The following is a 24,531-nucleotide window of genomic DNA, read 5'->3' on the forward strand; positions in this document are numbered from 1 at the left end:
TTTTTTAGCGGTGCTTATTGCATTAAACACCAGATTAACAAATTTCTGACTTTCATAAAGTTACACTACTCTCCCAATGGAATTCAAAAAAAGTTATTTTAGCTTGCCCAACTTGTCACTTTTTCAAGTCGTATTTTTTCAGTGAAAAAGACGTCTATTTTTTTCGCGCCAACGCCATTTGTACGTTTTCGATGACGCTCTACAATTTTCTCGTTGACAATTTTCTTATAGCACCTAGCGTTTAAAATTTAAATTTTCAAAAAACGTGAAAATATTTTTCTATTTAGATGCAATTTTTTTAGAAAGTGTGCCCCGGCACGTATAATGTACAGTACAAATTTCAACTTTCTAGAAAACATAGTTTTTGAAAACAATCACTTTTTCGAGTAAAAAAACACCCTGTATACCGAAATGACAGGAAAAGCAAAGGCTTAGGTAATTATTTGTAAGTCCAAAATGCTGGTTTATTAATATGAAAGAAGGAAGGAAAAAACTTCACAATAGATCATAAACTATTTGCTTTTCCTTAATATGAAAGAAGGTAGGAAAGAACTTCCTTAAATTTGCATATTTTATAAATTCAGTGGTATTTACAATGATATTTTGTCTAACCGGTTTTGAAGTGCCTGGCACAAAATATAATTGTAAATACCATTGAATTTATAAAATATGCAAATTTAAGGAAGTTTTTTCCTACCTTCTTTCATATTAAGGAAAAGCAAATAGTTTATGATCTATTGTGAAATTTTATAAAACGTTTTTCATTTAAATTGGGGGTCCTGGTGACTCTCGATCCCTGTTTGAATGATTTATTTCGAGGGGCTCAGCATTTATTTTGAGAGTCAATGACCCCCGGACTGCCCCTAATTGCAAGTCTGGTTTTCACCTAGTTTTTTGTGATTAAAAAGCAGACGAACTTTAGCTCCAAAGGATGCTACCATCAGGGTTGGACATAAGGATATTTTTTTAGTAGTCAGCCTGACTAGTTAGCCTCCTTTCTTAATTTATTTTAATAGTCACTGACTATTCGGGGTATAAAAACCAGAGCGATAGCAAATCGAAAACATTTTGCTTTACCCCTCAGAATAGGGACTTGGCAGCATGATGTAGATAATACGTCACCCATGCTTTTTCCAATTGGAAAAAAGGTATACCAGCATGGCGGCCATGGCCAAAGGTACGGCGTGACGTCATGCTGCCAAGTCCCTATTAAAATACAAGTTTAAATGATGTGATGTTTTTTAAATAAAATGGGATTGATGAATGATGCAATTATGATACGCCATTTTCGCCATTATTTATGAATATTTAGTTAAATTTTTCACTAGTCAAATTGGCTAGTTAGTCCCCAGATTTCGATTAATTTTAGTAGTCAGAGCATTTATTTTAGTAGTCAAATGCCGTGACTAGTGCCTTATGTCCAACCCTGGCTACCATATTATTAGGCAGACTTGGAATTAGCGGGAGTCTTGGGGCCAATGGCTCTTAATAAAAATCAGTGGGCTCTTAAAATAAATCATTCGAACGGGGGTTGCGACCCACCAGGGCTCTCAATTTAATTAAAAAACAAATTATTAAACATTCTACAGAAATTTCTGGAACATGATTTGTACGCCGTTTTTGAAACTCTGTTTTCCTACCCTATACGAGAGCGGGATCTAGCGTTACAAATGATTATGTGTGATATTAAAATATACTTGCTTGTTTTAAAGTTAATAAATGTTATGTAAGTAACGTAACCATTTTTTATTTTCCTATTTTCCCTACCTAATTTTAAATTTTTCCCCCCAATTTCCCGTCCCCCGCTTGGGCCAGTGGCTCTCAATAAAAATAAACTTAAGGGGGGTCGGGGGCCCCCGTAAAAAATATCACTATTTCCAAGTCTGTTATTAGGTACCTGAATGCATTTCTAAGCCTTAGCTATACATTATAAAGCTAAGTCTTAACTCTAAAACACTCTAGCGCAAGTCTTAACCTCTCTATTATCGTTTTGTATATATTACCATTTGCTCGGTGGTGAAGCTGATGAAGTTTTTGGCGTAGGTGACCTTGAGGGCTATGTTTGGCAATTTGACGGATTTGGGAGCGACTTTGCCGTTCAGAGGCAGTTGAATGTAAAATCCGCGCAACGCGCTGTAGTTGACTTTCATGGGCATGCTGTGAAATTCTCCCAGTTGGGCCACCATTTCTAAATAATTGCAATTAAGATACTATTCCTATCAAGGTTAACCGATAATATGTGGCAGCTATTCGCGACCGAAAACTATCGCTACTCCCTCTTTTGGTTGCCGTCCAAAACTAGATAGGTAGCGTATTAGCAGGTGTTATTAGCGTTTCGTAGCCAATAGCTGGATTTTTATGTTACGCAATAGACGCTTCAAAAAATCCCAAGAAATGGCCCAGAAGTTATATTTCCGAGAGCCAGGACCTGCAAGTCACTGTTTATATAGTGCTTGTTAAAATAATGGAAACTTTTCACCTTTACGGCAGCAACAAGCGTTGCCCATGGCGTTCCTTTTAGCCAGGTAGCTTTTTTTGACATATTAAGGCTTGGCAAAAACACGACGTTCTGTTAACAGGTGAAAAATTTCCAATATTTGATTTATTTCAACAATCACGATATAAACAATAACTTGCAGGTACTGGCTCTCGGAAATATTACTTCTTGGCGTTTTCCTGGGAGGATGATTTATTTAAGCGCCTATTAGGCTATTACGCGTATTAGAGGGTTATGATGGATGAATTAGAAGCTAAAAAAGTTCAGCATTAAATATCATTATAATTTTCTAGTATTTTCTCCATGGTAACGCGGAGCTATTACTACTCCCAGATTTAGCCATTTTTCTTAAATTTCATAAAAGCAGACGCTAGATCATAGCCGCTACCTTAGAAGAGCGTGGCGCCGCAGCGCCATCTAGACTCCTTTCGGTCGCGAATAACCTCTGTTCTCATGATTCACGGAGAGAGCATTCCATTGTTTCGGTAAATGGTAGAAAGATTAAGCTAGGAAAGGTGAAAGGGCGTGGTTTTTCTTCCGGGAATAAAGAGGTAAACAGGGTGGTGTCCACATATTCTCCGTTCAACTGTATACATCCTTGCTCCTACCTATGATATCATCTACTGTCTCTGAATAGATTTTTCTCGCCACGTCCAGTAATCCGTTGATGTTGGGCTTCGTAGTTTCAGAGAGGGCAATTTGGTTTATCCGTCTTTGAAAATTATAGGCAGCTAACTCTGTTGTAAGGTGCTCAAGACGCGGCTCAAGGTAACGGACGATAGCTTAGAACATTTTATTTCATTCTAAATACCAATCATTTAACTTCCTCTAAGCCTTGGTTCAGCTTTAACTAAAAATTTTATTAATTAAAGGGGAACGGCCAAGCTTTTCCAAATATGGCCTTATTTCCGTATCCAAAGATTAACAAGACGTTCAATATACTAACACGTACCTTTTTTTGTCTTGAAAAATAGCTTTTGGCCCAAAAGGTTGAAACGAAAAATAACGCCAGGTGTTTGGGTTTGAATTTTCGCCGCCATCTTAGGCGCTGCCGCCAGCGCCCCTAACCCCGTATGAGCGATTTGCGAACTATCCTAACTTTTAAAATCGCGCAATTTAGGCTTTGGTCTCTTATAACTGGAACGCGCCGCGCGTGCAAAACAAATTTTTTGCGTCTTCAGCAGCGCGCGCTTTTACGTTGTTTTTCTGTCTCGACGACTTCTCACCGGGTGTCGCGGCGGACGCGCGCTTTTCGATTTCCCGAAATTTCTTTATTTTATTAACAATTAACCACTCAATATTTTTTGATGCGCCCTAAATTTTAGTTTTTGATGGGCTATAGGGCTATCTAACTGGTTAAAGCTTGACCGTCCCCCTTTAAACCCCCATAAATTAGTAGATGCCACTATAAGACCACTCAAGATGGCCGATAACGGGGGGGGGGGGGGGGCATACATCGACGTCACCAAGTAATAGGCGCGCCTTACAACTGTTTAGCTCCAATTATTATTTCTTTAATTACTTTGATGGCGAAGCATTTCTGGTTCCTCATGTTGTAAGCGCCCTTGACGTAACGGGCGTCTTCGTGTATCACTTCCCGGATTTTCCCAAGGATGTCGTCATATTCCGGGTTGCGTAAGGACTAAAGCAGAGCCGCTTTAGATCGTGGTTTGAAAGAACAACAGTTATAACGTGTCGAATTACTTGATAGTAGGCGACGAACACGGGATGTTTACAATCTTGCATGACAGTTCGGAGTGCCGCCACCATTTCCAGGGTGTGTTTCAAGTACAAGATATTGTTGATCTTCTGCTCGGCCACTTTGACGCTGTCCTGTTTCGGGATTTGAAAGCACAAGGACAGCAAATGACCAATGTCCAGAAATCGACTTAAAATTGCCTGTCAAATAATTGATCGAATAATTCACGGCAGAATCCGAGACTTTCGTTACCTACCTCCAAACCGTGAAAAATTTGTTCGTTTTCGATCAACTCGGTAACGCAGTCCAGACGGGCCTGTATAGTATCTAAGTCCGAGGGCGGTTGCAACAAGTTGGCCCTCATCAGTCGGGTACCTCCTAACGTCTTGTTGAAATTAAGGACGCTGTAGAGACTATGTTTGTTTCGAGGGTCCCAGTTATTCACAACGATCTCTAGGTTTTTAGCCGTGATAGCGTCTGGCCGCAAATATTTTAAAATTACCCAAAAAGCTCTTTCATTTTCGAAGTACCGCGGCCTTACCAATCATCATGGTACGTTCGCTGCCCTTGAAGACTACTTTTAACGATTTGGGAGTGTAGAACACGTGTTGAATGAATTCCACGTACTTTAAAAGGGCCGCCGCGGCTGCCAGGGCGTAATACCTACGAAATCAACGAGAATTTACAGGAGTTTGACCGTTGGGGGACTGTGTCAACCTACTTGGTGTTAATCTCAATTTCAACGGACTGGAATTGAGGGGCGCAAAGTTGTCGGATGTACTGAAGGCCTTGGCTCTCGTTGAAGTAACGCCTCTGTACCGAATTGAGGCTCACATTGGGTAGCTGTTCCGTCAGGCATTGAGCCATGGCACTTACGGTTCCGGTGTCACTATTGTAGGTTGTACTAGGCAGTATTACCTTTACCGACAACCAAAAAACATAACCCTGTTAAATAAGATAACAGCGGAAACATTCGGGTACCCTGGGAATATGTGGCAATAGCATAAACCTCTGGTACAAGATGGTGATAGACCTTCTGAAAGTGGGTCACGAACAGAGTTGGACATAAGGATATTTTTTTAGTAGTCAGCCTGACTAGTGAGCCTCCTATCTTAATTTATTTTAATAGTCACTGACTAATGGGGGTATAAAAATAAGAGGGACAGCAAACATTTTGCTTTACCCGTCATCATTAAAATAGGAGTTTACTATCACTTGAGGGTCATTCCAGGATAGATTTTCCCACTTGTTCACCCGACCATCGCTAAATTTCGTGAAAACTTCTATCTAGGGTTATTTTGGCCGTAGAAGTCGATTCTGAAATTTTCAGAAAGATTGGAGGAGCGCTTGCTGAGATACAGTGTAGTCACATTTTTGAAAATGACATTGAACCCTACCATTAACCATTTTTTATCTCAGCTTCTACTTAACCCAAAAATTCGAAAGAGGGCTCATTTTAAAGGAATTGAAGAGCGCCATGTAAATTAGCACTAAGGTTCATGCTATATATAATATAAAATACAATAAATCAAGTTTTAAATAGTTGACCTTTGACCCTGAAAATTGCTCATTTTTAATTTTCAAAATTTAATTTTTTCCCGCATTCCCTATACGCGCTTTAGTTGCAGTCAAAAAACTGCGAGGGTAATATTTTTTGTTTTCGAGAAAAAAAAATTATTTCGTATACCCCTCCTTAAAAAATATATAGAAATTTAAGATTAGCATACGACACACGACCTTATGGTTTTTGGTCTAACATTTCTCGGCTTCCCATTGGTCAAATTAGATCGGGTCAAAGTTGCTTGGACTTAAAATTAAACGTAGAACACATTTCTAATTGGAACCATTTTTCTAATCCTAATGGTTCGCGAGATAAAATTTGAATGACCTTGAAGACCCGGTTCAAGGTCATTGAAATTTTCATTGACATTTGTCCCCCTGAACCCTCTATGTAACCTGCAAATTTAAAATTCTAACTTAAAACACATGTTGAGTAATTGGCTCTGTATCGTTCTTTAGTTAACACCCTGTATATATTTTTTTAAATTTCTATGTATTTTTTTAAGGAGGGGTATACGAAATAATTTTTTTTCTCGAAAACAAAAAATATTACCCTCGCAGTTTTTTGACTGCAACTAAAGCGCCTATAGGGAATGCGGAAAATAATTAAATTTTGAAAATTAAAAATGAGCAATTTTCAGGGTCAAAGGTCAACTATTTAAAACTTGATTTATTGTATTTTATATTATATATAACATGAACCTAAGTGCTTATTTACATTGCGCTCTTCAATTCCTTTAAAATGAGCCCTCTCTCGAATTTTTTGGTTAAGTAGAAGCTGAGATAAAAAATGGTTAATGGTAGGGTTCAATGTCATTTTCAAAAATGTGACTACACTGTATCTCAGCAACCGCTCCTCCAATCTTTCTGAAAATTTCAGAATCGACTTCTACGGCCAAAATAACCCTAGATAGAAGTTTTCACGAAATTTGACGATGGTCGGGTGAACAAGTGATGTGATTTAAAAAAAAGGGATTGATGAATGCTGAATTTATAATACGCCATATTCGCCATTATTTATGAATATTTAGGTAAATTTTCCACTAGTACTCAAATTGGCTAGTTAGCAACTAGATTTCGATTAATTTTAGTAGTCAGAGCATTTCTTTCTGTATTCAAATGCCGTGACTATAGTGCCTTATGTCCAACCCTGGTCACGAATAATAGAAAGCAGACGAACTTTCGCAAATAGTCCTCGATAGTAGGATTTTTAAAATAACGTATATACCTCAATAGGGTCGAATATAAGAATTTTGGTGACGAGCTTAGTGTAGGTCTGGTTATCAGAGAACTGCGACAGTTCCAGTACAGGATTTTTTAAATCTAAGCTGGCCAGTCCAACTTCACCTTTGGCCATTCCTCTACCTTCCACGACAGCTAGAAAATGCAATCCATTGTTTTTGATTTGCCATATTGAAATACGTTGGGGTTCTTTATGTACCAGCTATTACGAAACTGTCCATCGATCTGGAAGTGGCATCCGTTGATCTGCGCGTACACGAACGAGAAGATGGTGTTTTCCCGGTGCTGGTCGAGGAAAGATGGTTCAATCTCGGGTTTGTGCCTTGACCAAATCGGAACATACTGTGATAACGTATATAATTTATTTCACGCATAATTATAAAAGTTGGTTAAATCAAGAATGTATTTATTTATACTCAGGGAGAATGAATATATCGAGATTATTTTTAGCGTTTTTCCAATTGACGGATTTTGAAATGACGTTTTAGCGCGTGACACTACAGGTACATGTCTTGGGCACACAGCCTTCTTTGCGTGCTTTTTTGACCATAACATGTAGAGGTATTTTCACGCGCAAAATGGATTTTAAAAGCCGTCAATTCCACCCGTTGGGGCCCCCGGTGTGCTCCTCTGCTTTAATAAAATCAAATAATACTGCAATCTCATTGGTTCTTAAAAATTACGTTTGTCGACGCGATTAACGCTGCTGCGAGGACGCAAAAAATAAAACCACCTCCCCCCCCTTTAGCGTGACGGGGTTAGGGTCTCAACGTGTCCGTCGATAGTCTCGACATATCATTCTCCCCGCGTATAAATAAATACATTCTTGGTTAAATATTGGCCTACACGTTTCTAGCTACGCTTCCAGAGGACGTCATAGGTGTAGGTCTAGCACTGGATGTACTGGCCATGCCCAACACGGTAGGAGAAGAAATTCGTCGCGCGGAATTATCAGATATATCATTGCGTCTAGTTTGCCAACCCGATGGCCGAAAGTTGAATAACACTTCGTCATCTTTTGTAGTACCCGAATCCGTGGTATTAAAATCCGGGAACACTACGAGTGTAATATCTCTTTTTGTTAGTAACACTTTAGGTCTATGTATAAAGTTTCATAAGTATGACTATTCCTATATAATAATAAATATTATTGAGAGCTTATCGCTTCACATATTCTATAGCGGGCTAGGTTAATGTTTTGCGTCCGCTCACAGTCAAGTCTCACGTAGCCTTCGTCGATAGGGACTTTGATTAACTAAACTCAAGATATGTAGGATTTATTTTCCAGCGATGACGTCACTGGGAACAGGGCCGCCTTATCCATAAGGCAGACTAGGCAAAGTGACTAGGGCCTACGAAAATTTTAGTAGACATTAGGGCCTACGATTCCATATAATAGGGCCTACGAAGGTCCGAAAAGTCGGTAAATTAGAGATTTTTGCCTAAGGCCTACGGAAAGGTTAAAACGGTCCTGACTGGGAAGAGCTCTCAGTAAAATATTTATCAAAGAGACATACTTATGGAAAAATATAATAGACTTATGGTAACACTTAAACTATTGCCGTTACACATATAGAAGTAATAGTGTATTATAATCATCGTACCGTACTTAGGCGCTGTTGCTGTTGCGCTTTTCGAATTCATTTTTTCCTGCACACAAAATGGGATAAGAACCGAAGGAACAAACGAGTTTATTTCTTTCTACGAGCTTTGTCGATAAATAATAGCCTCGCAAATATAAGTATTGTTTTAGTCCGGTTACTAATAGACCTGTAGGGATTTTTTATTATAAGTATTATTGTGCCATATAATTATCGTACTTTTCGCACTCCTAGAATTTTCATAAACTCGATAACCGTAAATTGCGCCGGCACAAAAATGCGAAATTGTAAACATTTATAGGCCTAAAATGGCGGTTGCTATAGCAATAATTTTTCCCCCCTCGTCAGTGATTGGCTGTATTATGAAAAAATAACATCGCGCATGCGCTATTCTGGTCTCAATAAAATAATATTCGCAATTATCGTAATTATATTCATAGAAAGGGAAAAATAGGCCTTGGCAATAAAGTATGTTGCAGATTGTCGGCTTAGCCTCAGCATTGAGAGCCTGAGAGGCCCAAAAAACGAAAAAGATATGATAGGGAGGTGACGATAGAATCGCTCCGGGCTTATTTTTGAGCCCTTCGAGAGGATCTTATCATTCCAACGAGGCCCATCTGGGAGACAAATGCCGTTTACGTCTGCCAGTAGCTATAGTGTCTAGCGGCGTCTGATTTGAATATGACGAGCAAAATATTTCTCTACGTGTTGCCTCTCTTTTACGGATGGTTAATGCTTCTCAGGTGTTTCGTTAGGTTGATAAGTGTAGGAAAAACTAAGTTTTTTTACGTTAAAACGAGAGATACGCCTCCACCCTGCATGTTGGATCCAGGATTAGGAAGGCATGGATACCTGAAGTTGAAGGTTAGTACCAGTACAATTGTTTTACTTCAATACAACCTTGATAGATATATATATATTTAGACATTTTGAACTGTCTTTGCCAATTAAGGTCAACTTTTCAAGTTGAAACAATCTTTAAAAAAAATTGTCTTCTAGGATATAAAGTTGCATTATGTGATGAATGGAGATCCTAAAAATCCATTGATGCTATTAGCGCATGGATGGCCAGAATTTTGGTACTTTTGGAAATATCAACTGCGGGAATTTAGCCGTGAATATTGGTAATTAGTTGACTTAATAGTCAGCTCTGTACACTACTTCATATTACATTTTATAACACAAGTGTTGTAGCTATTGATCTCAGAGGATTTGGAGATTCTGACAAACTTTTAAATATACAAGATTACTCTTTAACCCGAATTGTGGATGATCTTTATCAGCTAATTATTAACCTAAGTCAGTCTTTAAAATCTCTCTAAGCTGTATATTCAAATCTTAACCATATTTGAATGTTTTTAGGCAGAGATTCTGGTAAAGCTGTTGTAGTTGCCCATGACTGGGGTGGCTTGGCGGCTTACTACTTGGCAGCCAAATATCCTGAAGTCATTTCTCGGCTAGTTGTTAGTAATGCCCCCCATCCCAAGGCTTTCAGCAAAGTTGTGCGAAGCTCGTTGAGACAATTCATGTTGTGCTGGTAAATTTTATAAATTAAATGTTTAATCTTCTGTTACGAACTATTTGTAAATTTTGTATCATTTCAGGTACATGTTTTTCTTTCGTTTGCCTCATTTACCAGAACTTTTCTTCAAATCTGAAGACCTTAAAATCTTCCAGGACATATTTCAAAATGGAACATCAAAATTTTGTACGGATGATGAAATAGAAGCCTACAAATATATTTATTCCAGACCAGGTAATGTACGCAGTTGTTGACATTCTTTTATGGCAGATTCAACTGGTAACGTTTCATAACACCCCTAAATGAGGCCTGAATGTAATAATTTAAACCTAGCAATGACCACTAGGAGAAAATTGGCAGGGTTGGCAAGTTTTAAACAAAATGTTTAAAACAAATGTTTTAAACATGTTTAAAACACCGGTCCAAGTTTTTTTTCAATTTGTTTTAATCGTTTTAAACAAAATGTTTTAAACATGTTTTTTTCCTTAAGCTACATATAATGTTAATTTTGTTTTTTTTTTTATAAAAAAAACATTTTAATTTTTAAAAATTACTTCATTTATTCAAAAGTTAAACATTAGTTACACGATTTACACCAAAAGGTTTTTGATTCAGTGTTTTAAAAATTTTAACCAACTTAGCGGCTTTTTCAGTTCCCAGTCGGTTTCGTATTTTAGAATGAACCAGACCAAAAGCTGAAAATACTCTTTCTATTCCGGCTGAGGAAGCTACAGCAGTATGGAGTTGATTAACAACTTCTATAGTTTGCTCTGCCAAACTTGAGCTAGAACTATTGTTCAAGGCTTTCCACCAAGTAATGGATTTTATTTCACTTTCCTAAATAACTATAATTATAAAGAACACAACAGCTAGTTTAGTGTTGCAGCAGCACACGTGAAAGAAACTACAAGCCGGCCTTGTCTCGTTATTTACTTATTTGTGATTATCTGGCGTGAGTGCCGTCTGCTTTTCTGTCTCGAGATTGTAGTTTGTAGGGCTAGACATAATCACTACCACTAAAAAAAGGTTTAAAACCTGTTTTAAACATGTTTTAAACATTGTTTTTTTTGTTGTAATAAAAAACTCATTTTAAACAAAAAAAACATGTTTTAATCATAAAAAACTGTTTTTTTGTTTTTTATGAAAAAAACATCATTTTTTCCAACCCTGAAAATTGGGGAACTAATTTTTTGTTTTATGTTATCTATACACATGACTAATTTTTATTTCAAAATTAAAGGTGCAATAACTCATGGATTGAACTACTACCGTGCCAATTTTACGGCAGATGATAAGCGTAACACTAATGACGCTTATCGCGTATCTGTTCCTGTGCTATTAGTTTGGGGTGACAAAGACGAAGGACTGACAATGCTGTGTGCTACTCAGTCATCCATGTACATTGATACATTCCATCTTCGGGTCATACAGGGATCTGGTCACTGGTCACCTTTAGAATGCCCGGAACAGTTTAATAACTATGTTTGGAGTTTCCTTCGAAGTCAGCAGTGAATTGTTTGTACAAAGTTTTAACTATTTTATGTCAAGAGCGCCATAAAAATTTTGCTTATTTTTGCGAGTGACATTTTTCCATATTGTATGTAAATTAAAAGTTGCTAAGGAATTTTTTTCCAGTATAACTTATATAAAAAATTTTGTTAATAAAATATTTTGTATAAAATATCTTTGAACTTTTTAGGTTACATTGCAAATTGCTGTAATAGTTGTTGCGTATGATTTTAGTTTTAACAACATACTCAGAGCGTCACTCTCCTCCCTGGGGAAAGGGTGCCAGACCCGAGTACCTAATTATTCGATGCAGTTTGTGGACTTAAAAGTCCCTACCTTTCTAAATATTATTTAAATCCAACCTTTCATGATATTATTTAAATCCCTGACTTAAACCCACTTTTTCTATATTTAAATCCCTGACTTTTTACCATATTATCTAAATCCCTGACTTTTTAGTTTTTACGATATTTAAATCCGACTTTTTATGATATTATTCAAATCCCTGAATTTTTACAATATTTAAATCAGACTTATCCCCACCTGTTTTCTATATTTAAATCTCTGACTTTTTATTAAGGGTGTGCGAGTCCTGTTTTTTGAAATTCGAGTCGAGTCTCGAGTCTTAGAAACTTGGACTCGCGTGCCCTCGAGTCCAAATATTAAGGACTTGATCGAGTCCTCGAGTCCTAAAGAATTAGGTTTAAAGCTTTCGAGTCCAATACGAGTCTGGAATGTCTTTAACGAGTCCAATTCGAGTCCTAATTTTTATCGAGTTCAATTCGAGTCCTAAGTTATCGTGGCCAATTCGTCTGAAATTTATTTGTCGCTGTTTAAATAATCGCCGAGAAATAATGGACTTGCCCAATAATAATGGACTCGCCGAGTAATATTAGACTCGCCGGGTAATTTTCAAATTATCTATTTACTCGAGTCCGCTTCGAGTAATTATGTACCCTTTTCGTGGGAATTGGGTACCCGTGCGAGTAATAAAATTACGTATTCTGAGTACTCGGACTCGATAACGAGTACTCGCACACCACTACTTTTTATGATATTAATTAATCCCTGACTTTTTCCCCCAATTTGAAATTCCCTGACTTATACGGGTTATCCATGTTCTGTACAAACCCCGTATTTGGCACTCATGGCTATATGTAAACTGCTTTAATTTAGTTACAATTTGGTACAGTAGATTTCACCATTTGACTTCTTGAGTTTTTACTTGGCGAAGCGATGCCAGGAGTGGTTCTAGCTGGTGGCGGAGGGGCTGCTGTGCCTCTGTTCCACAATTTTGGAGAGGGTGGAAGTTCTGGATTGGGAACTGTTGAAGATAAGACAGAGCTCTGGGCTTAAGCAAAGCAGTTTCTTTCTCAAGTCCTTAGCAGTTATCGACTAAATTGTCAACAAAGTCCCGAGTTTCCTTATTTCGAGCACATTTTTCCATACACCGATTCTTTACAAAAATTTCTAAAAATCTGGATCCACCTTTTAAATAATAAAGAAATTGAAGACAAATTCTTTACAAGGGTAATTTTTGTATTACAGTGATTACCCTTTTAAATTCAATCCTGTGCTAGCTCTAAATCCAAAATGAGACAGGTGCCTTGAGATAAAGTGATAATTACTGGTTAAAATAACCTACAAGGGTAGTTGTGCAAAATCTACTTTAAATCAGTTGGCATTCCAAAATCAGCTTTACTAATCTTGGTGGTTTTCTTGTTCTTTTCAGTCTTTTTGCTTGATAAATTTTCCGTTTTATTGCTAGACCATAGCCGTCTGTATTACCAAGAATGTATTGAAGTTACTAAGAATATTTCAGCATGGCATTAACCCCTGGTACCATCCTCGCAGCTTTTGTGGAGAAAGTTCGTCTACATTTAAGGTGCATTCAAATTCATACCATATAGCAAACTTGAATGGGAAAGCAGACGAATTTAAGCTACAAAGGCTGCGAGGATGGGAATCAGAATCCTGTAGTCCAATATTCTTAGTAACTTCAATACATTCCAGCGTTGCCAGATCGAAAATCTGAAATTATCGTATCTAGGCCAAAAAATTATCGATTTTCCTGATAATTATCGTACATTTCTTTTTTGGCGATAAATTTTAATTCATACATAAATGCGTTGAATTTAGATGATTTTTTAATGCACTACAGGAGTTTTATTTCAGGGAAATAAACACAATGTCTATTATCATTATTAACTGAACTTAATATGTTTAAAAATGTTTTAAATGTTGAGGTAATAGCTAGGAGTAATAAACTCACACTCTGGACTACGCGTACAGAAAATGTATATCATTCATTTTTAAGTAGAAAAGTTATATAAATTAATAATAAAATAAAAATCGTTCGTAGGTTTTTAAAAAAATCTAAAGATTGTCGTACATTATAGTACGTTGAGGCAGAATTATCGAAATAATGGTACGATATCGTACGCCATGAAAATTATAGTACGCCCTTAAAATTTTGATTAAATTATCGCACTGTGCGATAATTATCGTACGTCTGGCAACGCTGATACATTCTTGGTAATACAGATATTCGAGAGGGCGGCATTACATTTTTTTCAAACCCAACAGATGGCGGTAATATGGGGAATATAAGAAGCGGGAATTTTCAAAGTTAAAGATACTCTCTTGAAGCATGGACTAATTAATGTATACATTAATTAGTCCATGCTTGAAGTTACCGTCCTTGGTGAATAATTTTCTTTAAGAATATAATCCTAATATCGGAGAGCCCGTTCTGGATTCGTGAGGAACTTTGCCTCTGTTTTTAAGCCCGCGTGCGAATCACGCGTGCCAAAAAACATATTTGGGCTCGTGCCGCCGAATTTTATTTTTTATTTTATCAATTAAGTGTAATATTCCGCCGATCTATCGGAAACCAGATATTTTGGCTTAGGCGGAAGTCTCGCGTGTTTTAGACACTAGGGGGCTCTGTGCTGATAAAACATCTGGATTGCGCAATAGCTATGAAAATCAGTTCCGTTGTAAATCTCGTTAATTGTCATACTTACTGCTATTATGTTACTTATGATATGGCCTATTGAATCTTTCCATTATTTCCGTTAATTATAGTCCTTTTTTCATCATTTATTTGAAATCAACACACTTTCTCCTATTCACTTCCGCAAGAGAGCTTTACAACGAAAACAAACTTCACCATTGAGTTGAGAATAATAATTAGCCATTCCGTACCCAAAAAACTACTATTCGAAGTTATGGGATTTCGAAGTTATGGGAATTCGAAGTTATGGGAATTCGAAGTTATGGGAATGCGAAGTTATGGGAATTTTGTATTCGGGGTTTTGGTTCGAAGATATGATAATTCTACGTAATGGGAATTCGGAGAAATGGGAATTCCGAGAAATGGAAATGCGGCGATATGGGAATTTATGGGAATTTTGTATTCGGAGTTGTGATTTTCGAAATTATGAGTCGTTCCCTTAAAAATCCCACGATATGGGATTGATCCCACGATTTGGCAACACTGCTTTAGTCAGCGTTGCAGCGTTGCCAGATTTTTCTGACCTAATTAATGTTACCTAGGAGCAACAAACACAACACCCCACACAAGGAGAACGCAACCCGTCAAAACTCGTGGATTTTCTTGTGTACGTTTTTCATTGGCTAGACGCTTTAGCGCCTGTTGCCGTCGGAAGGGGAAAATTCGGAAATTGTCTTCCCCCGCCCGTAAAACGTTCAGCGTAAAGGCTCGTGACGCTCGTCCAATGAAATTCGTACACAGCCATTCGTTAGCGTGTTTAAAGGCTAGCTGCGTTCTCCTTGGGTTTGTTGCTCCTAGATGTTACAAAGGGTAAAAAATTATAGTACAACAATAGAAATTATGATACCTATATAAAATAGTATTAATTACTTTTAATTTAAAGTGTTTGTTGCAAAACATGCAGATAACTTTAGTCAGTATCGACCATAGAAATCGAAAAAAAAACAAACGTCTTGATACTAGCTCCGTAATTTTTTAACCCTTACGTTAGAGAGCTGCACTGCCGTGCAAAGCACAAAAGCATTAACGACCAAATTTTCGATATACAGATTTTGAAATAGAGGGAAGATTACCGCGTTAAGGCACCCCTGTTTTTGACCGGGAAAATTCATCCCCCCCCCCTGCGCATGTATGAAAGCGGAGATGGGCAGAATTTGCAACGCCATCTATCCTTCCTTTTGTTTACATCAAATGACAGTTGATTTTCAAAAAGGAATAATGTATTTCATTTCACCGCGCGTCGATGGCGCCACGTAATCTGCCCATCTCATGACTTCCTACTCCTACATTGGCGAAAAGGGGGTCGGCACTCGCGGTCAACTTCGCCACAAACAATAGTGCCTCTATTTCTTTTCTATCTCTATGGATTTTGGTTTTAAATTGAATTTTGAACTAATTTTCGAAATAATGACTTGTTGCAAAACGCATTATTTTAGGTTTTTGCATTATTTTAAAACCAAAAACGCATTAATGTGTTTATTTTCTTTAAAAGTCAAATCAAGACGCATTTTTTTCGCGTTTTAAGACATAAATAGTCCAACAAATACGTAGTAAAAAGCATTTTTATGGTTAATGCTTTTGTGCTTTGCACGGCAGTGCAGAGCAGCGAAAATACCATACCGTTTCCGCTCCGTTTTGTTTCCCAGTATGGTACATATATCCGTTTCCGGTCCGCTTTGTTTCTCATCCGTTTCCGGTCCGTTTAGATTCTCGCCTATTATTTCCGTCCGTTTCGGGTCCGCTTTGTTTCTAGTCCGTTATTTCCGCTCCGTTTTGTTTGTCGCCTATCATTTCGGTCCGTTTCCGCTCCGTTTCATTTATCGTAAATATTTTCCGTCCGTTTCCGCTCCGTTTGTTTCTCCGATATTATTTCCGTTCGTGTTCCGCTCATTTTCATTTATCGTCTATATTACTTAATATTTATGCTCAGTTTCCGCTCCCGTTTTATATTTACATTCCTTCCGTATACACCCTTTTTAGAAACGTTTACTGGGCGCCGCCATTATCGTACAGACAACCAACGAGCCCTCTACCGCAGAAATTTCATCCTCCCAAAACCGGTTTTCTCACCTAGGTAATGGCGGTCGATTGGGAAGGCGCGTTTAAGAGTCTATAGTCTTGAAAAATGAGGAAAAATTATTTTATTTTCCTGAATACAGAAATTTACAGAAACAATTATTATTTCTATTGAATTGAATGTAAAATTAAAACTTTACCGCAGCCGGGTCACCCCGCCAATTTATTCCCCCTTTTCACTAAACGGCCTTTGTACCTTTTGCGATACTGCGTATTGATGTATCATGTACGCAACGTAGTCGTAGAGAAAAAGGCTTCAGTTGCAGTTATGTTTCCCACGAGCCGGTGAAGAAGGGGGATGGACAAAAGGGAGATTAGGATCTCACTGTCTGTGAAAGTGGGAGACCCAATCAGCAGCCAAGAGAGAAATTAAAACGAACCGCTTCCCCCTTTTCTTTAAACCGTCCCCGTCCTAGCCAGCTCGTTGGAGAAGAACGAAGCTTAAATTTACCCCATTTTCGGAATCCGAAGCCTTCAATATACGACGTTTTTTTCAGAAATTTGCTCCGATCCCGTTCCATTATAATGGTTTTGGAAAATGTTACTCCGATCCCGTTCCGTTACAACGTTTTTTCTGAAATTTGCTCCGATCCAGTTCCATTACAAAGGTTTTGGAAACTGTTACTCCGATCCCGTTCCGTTACAACGTTTTTTCTGAAATTTGCTCCGATCCAGTTCCATTACAAAGGTTTTGGAAACTGTTACTCCGATCTCGTTCCGTTACAACGTTTTTTCTGAAATTTGCTCCGATCCAGTTCCATTACAAAGGTTTTGGAAAATGTTACTCCGATCCCGTTCCGTTACAACGTTTTTTCGGAAATTTGCTCCGATCCAATTCCATTACAAAGGTTTTGGAAAATGTTACTCCGATCCCGTTCCGTTACAACGTTTTTTCGGAAATTTGCTCCGATCCAATTCCATTACAAAGGTTTTGGAAAATGTTACTCCGATCCCGTTCCGTTACAACGTTTTTTCGGAAATTTGCTCCGATCCAGTTCCATTACAAAGGTTTTGGAAAATGTTACTCCGATCCCGTTCCGTTACAACGTTTTTTCGGAAATTTGCTCCGATCCCGTTTCATTACAAAGGTTTTGGAAAATGTTACTCCGATCCCGTTCCGTTACAACGTTTTTTCGGAAATTTGCTCCGATCCAGTTCCATTACAAAGGTTTTGGAAACTGTTACTCCGATCCCGTTCCGTTACAACGTTTTTTCGGAAATTTGCTCCGATCCCGTTCCATTACAAAGGTTTTGGAAAATTTTACTCCGATCCCGTTCCGTTACAACGTTTTTTCGGAAATTTGCTCCGATCCAGTTCCATTACAAAGGTTTTGGAAAATGTTACTCCGATCCCGTTCCGTTACAACGTTTTTTCGGAAATTTGCTCCGATCCAGTTCCATTACAAAGGTTTTGGAAAATGTTTCTCCAATCCCGTCCGTTACAACGTTTTTTCGGAAATTTGCTCCGATTCCATTCCGTTCCTCTACTTTCTTATAAATTAGCTCCGATTCCGGAACGGAACGGAGTCCGCGAAAACGGATTAATTTCCGCTCCATTGCAGCTCTCTACCTTACGTCGTTGTTTCTACGTGTTCTCTACAACTTGGCGTTTTGCAAGTATAGAGTAGTATCGCTCTGTAGCTTTGGGATATGGCCGCCATTTTTAGGGCAGTTTTTTATCTAAAGGAAAAAGCATGGGTGACGTCGACATACGTCACACCGATATTACTCTATTGAATAACCCCGTTTTTACACACAATCCTAAGGATTTGTGTGTATTAGTCTCACGTACAGTGTAGCCGTTGCCGCCGATGCCGCCGTGTCGCGCATACCTCTTCAACGGTTATAACTAGAAGAGTCAATGATATCTCGTCCGAATGCACAGACATTGCCATTGCTAGTCTTTCATAAAGTTTTCAAATCGGAGCCCAAGAAGTTGGGCATTTGCCAAATTTTCGATTTTTGATGATTTCGTTTTATGTGCTAGATATTTTCATTATAATTAAGTCCGATAACGTTAAATAAACATTTATTGGATAGGTTAGGATTCAGCGGACCTACAACTTCGGTTATATCAGTAAATATTAAATTTAAGTATAGTTTTCAGGGTAATTTATGGGACCCCAATTTTCGTGTTTTTATATTTTCGCCTAAAAATCTACATACAGTTCCTTAATTTAAATCCGATTTTCATGAAAGTTATATTTTTGAATAGCTGTGGTTTACATATAACCTAGAATTGCAAATACGTTCCTTAAATTTAATTCTAAGTAAGGTTTTTTGGGCAGCGTATACGGACCCCCGCAATTTCCAACTTTGTAAATCCGCGTGTTTATAGAGGACGCGCCCGTTTCCCTCTGGCGTTTTTCAAGGCCGTTCAGAGTGGGCCGCGCTTTCAACGTATGACCAGAAGTAACAATTAAGTATGACAATGATCTACCTTATCTTCGGCGTATGACCAGAAGTAATAAGTGTGACACTCAACGTAACAAATAAGTGTGATCAGAAGTAACAAATCAATGTGATCAGAAGTAACAAATAAGTGTGATCAGAAGTAACAAATAAGTGTGATCAGAAGTAACAAATAAGTGTGATCAGAAGTAACAAATAAATTTGATCAGAAGTAACAAATAAGTGCGATCAGAAGTAACAAATAAGTGTGATCAGAAGTAACAAATAAGTGTGATCAGAAGTAACAAATAAGTGTGATCAGAAGTAACAAATAAGTATGAAACTGATCGAACTAGTCTTTGTCGTATAACCAGAAGAAATAAGTGTGACACTCAACGGCTGACTATTAGTAACAAATAAGTGTTATCAGAAGTAAAAAATAAGAGTGACACTGATCGAAGGAATCTTCGATGCTTTCAAAGTATGACTAGAAGTAACAAATAAGTGTAAATTTGTATATATGTGTGACCGTGGATATATTTTTGTTGGGATACCGGCGTTGCAGGTTGCTGTGAATAGCTCAAACAAACTTAACAAATTAGAAGGATTGTGTGTATTCTGACCGTCGTACGTCTTGTTATATTTGTAACTTAATTTTTCCTTGGTTGAGCTCTGTTCTATTTGAGGTTGGTGCGAAACTGTTCCGGTTCGCTAAGCCTAACTTTGCTAAGACTAAATTTAAGTGATTTTTAAAACTGAGGAAGTGATCTCTCTATACTCGTGTCTCGTGCCTGTTAAAATGGCAGGTTTTCAAAACCAGCCCGTCGTTAGAAAAAAAAACGAGATGTATTAGAACAAGCTCTCGATTGGATCCGATGTGAAACATGCGCCAGCTGGGAATTATTTTACAATTCGCCTCTGCACGACACTATTACTTTTGTAGAGGTAGATGATGACAGTAGGGTAATCCTGCCGGTCCCAGGACTTATACAGTGGAAGATTCAGCTGTGTGGAGCGGGGTGGAGACTGTGTGGAGCGGGGTGGAGACTGTGTGGAGCGGGGTGGAGACTGTGTGGAGCGGGGTGGAGACTGTGTGGAGCGGGGTGGAGACTGTGTGGAGTGGGGTGGAGATTGTGTGGAGTATGATGAAACGGTTGAGGGTGACGCAAAGGTTGCAAATAAGTGAAAGTACGGACGCCTCCATCCGTGTGGAGCTATGCTCCATCCGTGTGGAGCTATGCTCCATCCGTGTGGAGCTATGCTCCATCTGTGTGGAGCTATGCTCCATTCGTGTGGAGCGGGGTGGCGCTGGTGGTGAACGAACAAAGGCAGGACGGTGATCTAGCAATGTTACATCTCCACCCAAATGTTATAGTATAAATATGGGTGGAATCTTGGTAAAAGGACAATCTGAGGAGCAAGTATCAACACGAAATCATCTATGTAAGTATATTATTTTTTTTTACTTAGTTAATATTTTGTTCATGTTCCTAACATATACATTTTCATAGCATGTTTGCTCAAGTTTTGTTCACCGTCTCGTCAGAGAAATTTATCGAGGTTACGTCTTCACTAAATGTACGTCTAGGACTTCGAGATAGTGATACGGGAATCACCTTAGATGAAGCCGAGTTTCATGGGTTATTCAAAAAGAAGGACGAAATATTAGCTTTCTTCGAGAAGGATGACGCCCCAGGATCATCGTGCTTTTTCAGCGGTTCCGAGACGAAACGTATTGACCTAAGAACGTATCAGAATCGAAAAATTTTGGATATCCGGGAGATGGTTTCAGGGTACGGTGAATTGTACGGGGAGATTTTCCCAACCAAGAAGGGTTTCGCCATTGGTTACGCTCTCACCAAAGTGCTAATGGATATGTATAAAGACGTTGTAACATACCTAAATGAAGCAAATAGGATATATAACCTTTTAAAGGACAGTATTTTAGAACAGTTGCGTGTTAATATCCGCCAGTGTTGCTACGGTTGCACCGTGGACCATCCCTCACTGACTCAACACAACTGTCTAGAAGACTGGGATATGCGTGTTACTATGAACTATGACACACGATAAGAAATCTTGACTACATTGAGATTTATAAAAATTTTACTTTAAAAAACCTTTTTAAATGATGAATTTTGTAAATGTATGGTTGCTAAAATAGTCTGTAACGCTAAACAACTTTTGTGAATAAAAACTAGTTGATTAGGGAAAAATGTGTCATTCTTTAAAATGGATTTCCTTTTAACGGACTGATCGCGGATGCGACTCAGTCTGGGAAATCCTTTTTCGTGGCTAGTGTTATCAAATATTAAGAGAGAATTATTTGGTGCTATACGGAATATCAACCTAAACTGTTTAATTCGGTATTAGATGATACACCCACAGTTGAATTTCACGAAGGATTATTCGACGTGAAAATATTAGACACAAATGTCAAGAATTTTGTTATTCTTGATGATTTGCTTTGTGAAATATCAAATAACAAGGATGTCACGAATTTGTTTATAAGAGGTTCTCATCATAAAAACACGTCGGTTTTTGTACTTATGCAAAATTTGTATTATCCTGGGAAGGAAATTAGAACGTTAAATTTAAACGCGCACTATCTGATAATTTGCAAGACACCACGTGACAAATTGGCGATATTTCATTTAGCTAGACAGATTTCTCCAACTAACAGTAAATACGTCATCGACGCCTTTCATCAAGCAATTGCTAGAGACTTTGGGTATTTATGGGTGGATTTGAAACCAACTACGTCAGATGATCACAGACTACGAACCGGACTTATACCAGGAGAAGAGGCTGCCGTTTTTATCCCAAAATGAAGATAATTCATAATCATAAGGAGTTTTTAAAATATCTGTCTAAGTGTAATTCATGTCAGAGAAATGCCGCCTTCAAATATGCTAATAACGACGCGATTAAAGCTATTGTGGAATGTTGTATAAATGGTCTGCGTGGCAATGTGAAACTGTCAGATGATCATAAGAAGCGATTGAAGCGACATTGTCATATTTTGCCGAAGATATCTAAACCCAATACCATCGCAATTTCGCAAAACGGAAAAGATTCTAATACAGAAGGGAGGATTTTTAGCTTTACTCTTAGCACCACTTCTTTCAATTGTGAGCAGCGCGGCAGGCGCGGCTATAAGTAGAGCTATCAAAAATGGCTAGAAAGATGATCCTAGTTCCCGAAGACGTGTATCGACGACTCAATTCGCAACCGAAACTTGACGAAAACTTGGATACGAAAACTGTTTTAAATAATCAGAAACTTAATCAGTCACAAAAAGTGGAATTGTACAATCATTTATTACAACGTAACAAAAGAACTAAGAAGGCGAAAATCGTTGAAGAACCGAAAAGAAAGAAAGACTGGTATTCGGAAATAGCTATCGCGATACCAGATTCACATCTAAAACCCGTCATTGCTTTGTACAAGTGGATTGAAAGAAACAGTAAAATTGAATGGTCTACCAGTGGTGAACTTATTTATAAAGGACGCCCTATAGTTAGATCTCATATCATGGATATTTTACACGAATCAGTTAAAGGATACAAAACCAAACCAAAACATGAAATTGTTGGATTAGATAACTTTTATAAATTGCTGTCAAAGGAAAATGTACCAAAATCACTTGTAAAAAATAAATTCCCCTTTGAATCCCCCATTGATAATATACCTATTATTTCTAACGATCTACCAGAGAAGGTGTACGATGATTCAGATTATTTACCCCCAAGTCCCGATTAAATGTATGGCAATGGATTATTGAGTTGGATAAATTTGAAATAAAGAATATAACCATATATCAGATTTCAGTTCTTTCATTCACGAATTACACCTCAACATGGAAGGATGTAACGATCCTACTCCATCCGGGTTGATCACCTCTTTATCGATATCATACTTAAAATCACCCAAAATTATAACGGCGTTTTTGTTATTATGTATTATTATCGTTTTCGAGCTATTCGAGTTCGCGTACTGGTATCACGAACGGAAAATGAACTGTACGATGAATGGATAGGCTAGAAGAAATATACTTCAACGTTAAGGACGCCGGTAGTTACGGATGCATTCGTGGTCTTTATCGGGCTGCCCGGACGAAGGGTATTAAAGTGACCATAAACGACGTGAGATAATTTTTAAAACGACAAGATACGTACACGTTACACAGACCAGTGAGACACAATTTTCGAAGAAACAAGACGATAGTGTATGGGATACAGTGTCTCCGTCTTTTCCTTGAATACTTATAATACGTAATAAGGAAACATCTGAATCTCCAACCGATCGACTTTGTATGACATCGGAGTATATGAACAGAGAATGTAACCCAGCGTCCATATCACAGCTAAAAGGTGCCGTCATGGAAGTCACTACAGTTACATCTTTGCCTGGAGTTCTCGTGAATCCTAATATGATGGCGATTTCATGTGGTATGTAAACTTGGTTCATTCCTTTAATTTCGACTACCACTCGCCGATTAGGTTTGTAAAACTCGACCCTTGAGTTAATTTTTTGTCCATCGTCATCGAGTGACATAATCTCTAGTAGAGCCATAATATCCGGGAGGTATAAGTATCTCTTCACAAAATTTTCGGTGTTCTTTGCCGTCTTCTTGATTGACTGTTTTTTAGTCTTCTTGGGTATAGGTTCTTCCAAGGAGTCTATAGTCTCTTTTTCTTCTACAGTATTCCAAATTCGAACTAAACATTCTTCATTAACGTTATTCCACGTTCTTGGATAACTTATTTCGGCTAGTCCAATTTCGTACGCTCCCTCAAGTTTTATTGGTTCCGGTAAATACGTTCTGAACTTGCTTAAAGTGTTGTTCCTGAAATAACCTATATAGACGAGTCCGAGGGTAACGTTATATAGAAACTCATAGTATTACAATTTCTTGCACCCAAGAGTCAAAATCTGAACTGTAACCACGCCAACGTACTAAAAGCTCTTTCGTTCCGTCGGGTTTAGTCCTTTTTCTCAAAACTATTTTAAACAAACAGTTGTCGAGGTCTTTCCCGATTTTCTGTATTTCCTCCTTGTAGAACACTCCAGAAATGAGCTCAGTTTTCAAATCCTCCAGTTTATATACCGGAGTTAATGGTATATTATTGTAAAAATAAATAAATAAATATATACCCAAATTATCCACGTTGAAAGTGTTCCATACGTTTGAGCATGACTGTATTCATCTGTAAGATCATTGTAAAAGTATTCAATGGGGGGTAGTTTGGTCTCTCGAAATCGATCTTCCGAATCCATATACGAATATGGGTAGACGCCCTTCCGTAGAAAAAATTTAACCTCTTCCGGTTTAAACGCCGAATTCAAAGCGGGAAAGTTTTGCGGACCACCTTTTGCTAGATTAGAAACTAGTGTTTCCAACGAAGCGGGTAAAAA

At 38.0% G+C, this 24,531-nt stretch overlaps 2 protein-coding genes and 1 long non-coding RNA gene across 4 annotated transcripts; 1 reads left to right on the forward strand and 2 right to left on the reverse strand.

The window, feature by feature from the left end:
* Positions 1 to 1,982: 1,982 nt before the first annotated feature.
* LOC149925860 (mutS protein homolog 4-like) lies at positions 1,983 to 8,763 on the reverse strand. Its single transcript, XM_090161810.1, has 11 exons — positions 8,603 to 8,763; positions 7,845 to 8,055; positions 7,198 to 7,340; positions 6,985 to 7,133; positions 4,918 to 5,114; positions 4,738 to 4,859; positions 4,453 to 4,673; positions 4,202 to 4,396; positions 4,020 to 4,139; positions 3,106 to 3,172; positions 1,983 to 2,188 (listed from the first exon to the last, which is right to left on the reverse strand). Exons 1-11 carry the CDS (start codon positions 8,640 to 8,642, stop codon positions 1,983 to 1,985), a joined length of 1,671 nt encoding a protein of 556 aa, XP_090017936.1. The 5' UTR covers positions 8,643 to 8,763.
* A 256-nt stretch (positions 8,764 to 9,019) lies between these two features.
* LOC149925861 (epoxide hydrolase 4-like) lies at positions 9,020 to 11,804 on the forward strand. Of its 2 annotated transcripts, none has more exons than XM_090160221.1 (6): positions 9,020 to 9,463; positions 9,599 to 9,723; positions 9,786 to 9,898; positions 9,962 to 10,136; positions 10,204 to 10,355; positions 11,362 to 11,804. In XM_090160221.1, the coding sequence occupies exons 1-6, from the start codon at positions 9,281 to 9,283 to the stop codon at positions 11,631 to 11,633; spliced, it is 1,020 nt and encodes a 339-aa protein (XP_090016347.1). In that variant the 5' UTR covers positions 9,020 to 9,280; the 3' UTR covers positions 11,634 to 11,804. The 2 variants fall into 2 exon arrangements, with proteins under 2 accessions (XP_090016347.1, XP_090016348.1); XM_090160222.1 differs by having other exon boundaries at positions 9,022 to 9,463; positions 9,794 to 9,898.
* A 978-nt stretch (positions 11,805 to 12,782) lies between these two features.
* LOC149925862 (uncharacterized) lies at positions 12,783 to 13,608 on the reverse strand. The gene is made up of 3 exons (XR_016476882.1): positions 13,299 to 13,608; positions 13,186 to 13,236; positions 12,783 to 13,118 (listed from the first exon to the last, which is right to left on the reverse strand). It is a non-coding gene; the product is annotated as an uncharacterized LOC149925862 (long non-coding RNA).
* Between the last annotated feature and the right edge of the window lie 10,923 nt (positions 13,609 to 24,531).

Source organism: Leiobunum rupestre, chromosome 10 (genome assembly GCF_980474605.1).
Source record: "Leiobunum rupestre chromosome 10, qqLeiRupe1.1.hap1, whole genome shotgun sequence".
Lineage (NCBI taxonomy): Eukaryota > Metazoa > Arthropoda > Arachnida > Opiliones > Sclerosomatidae > Leiobunum > Leiobunum rupestre.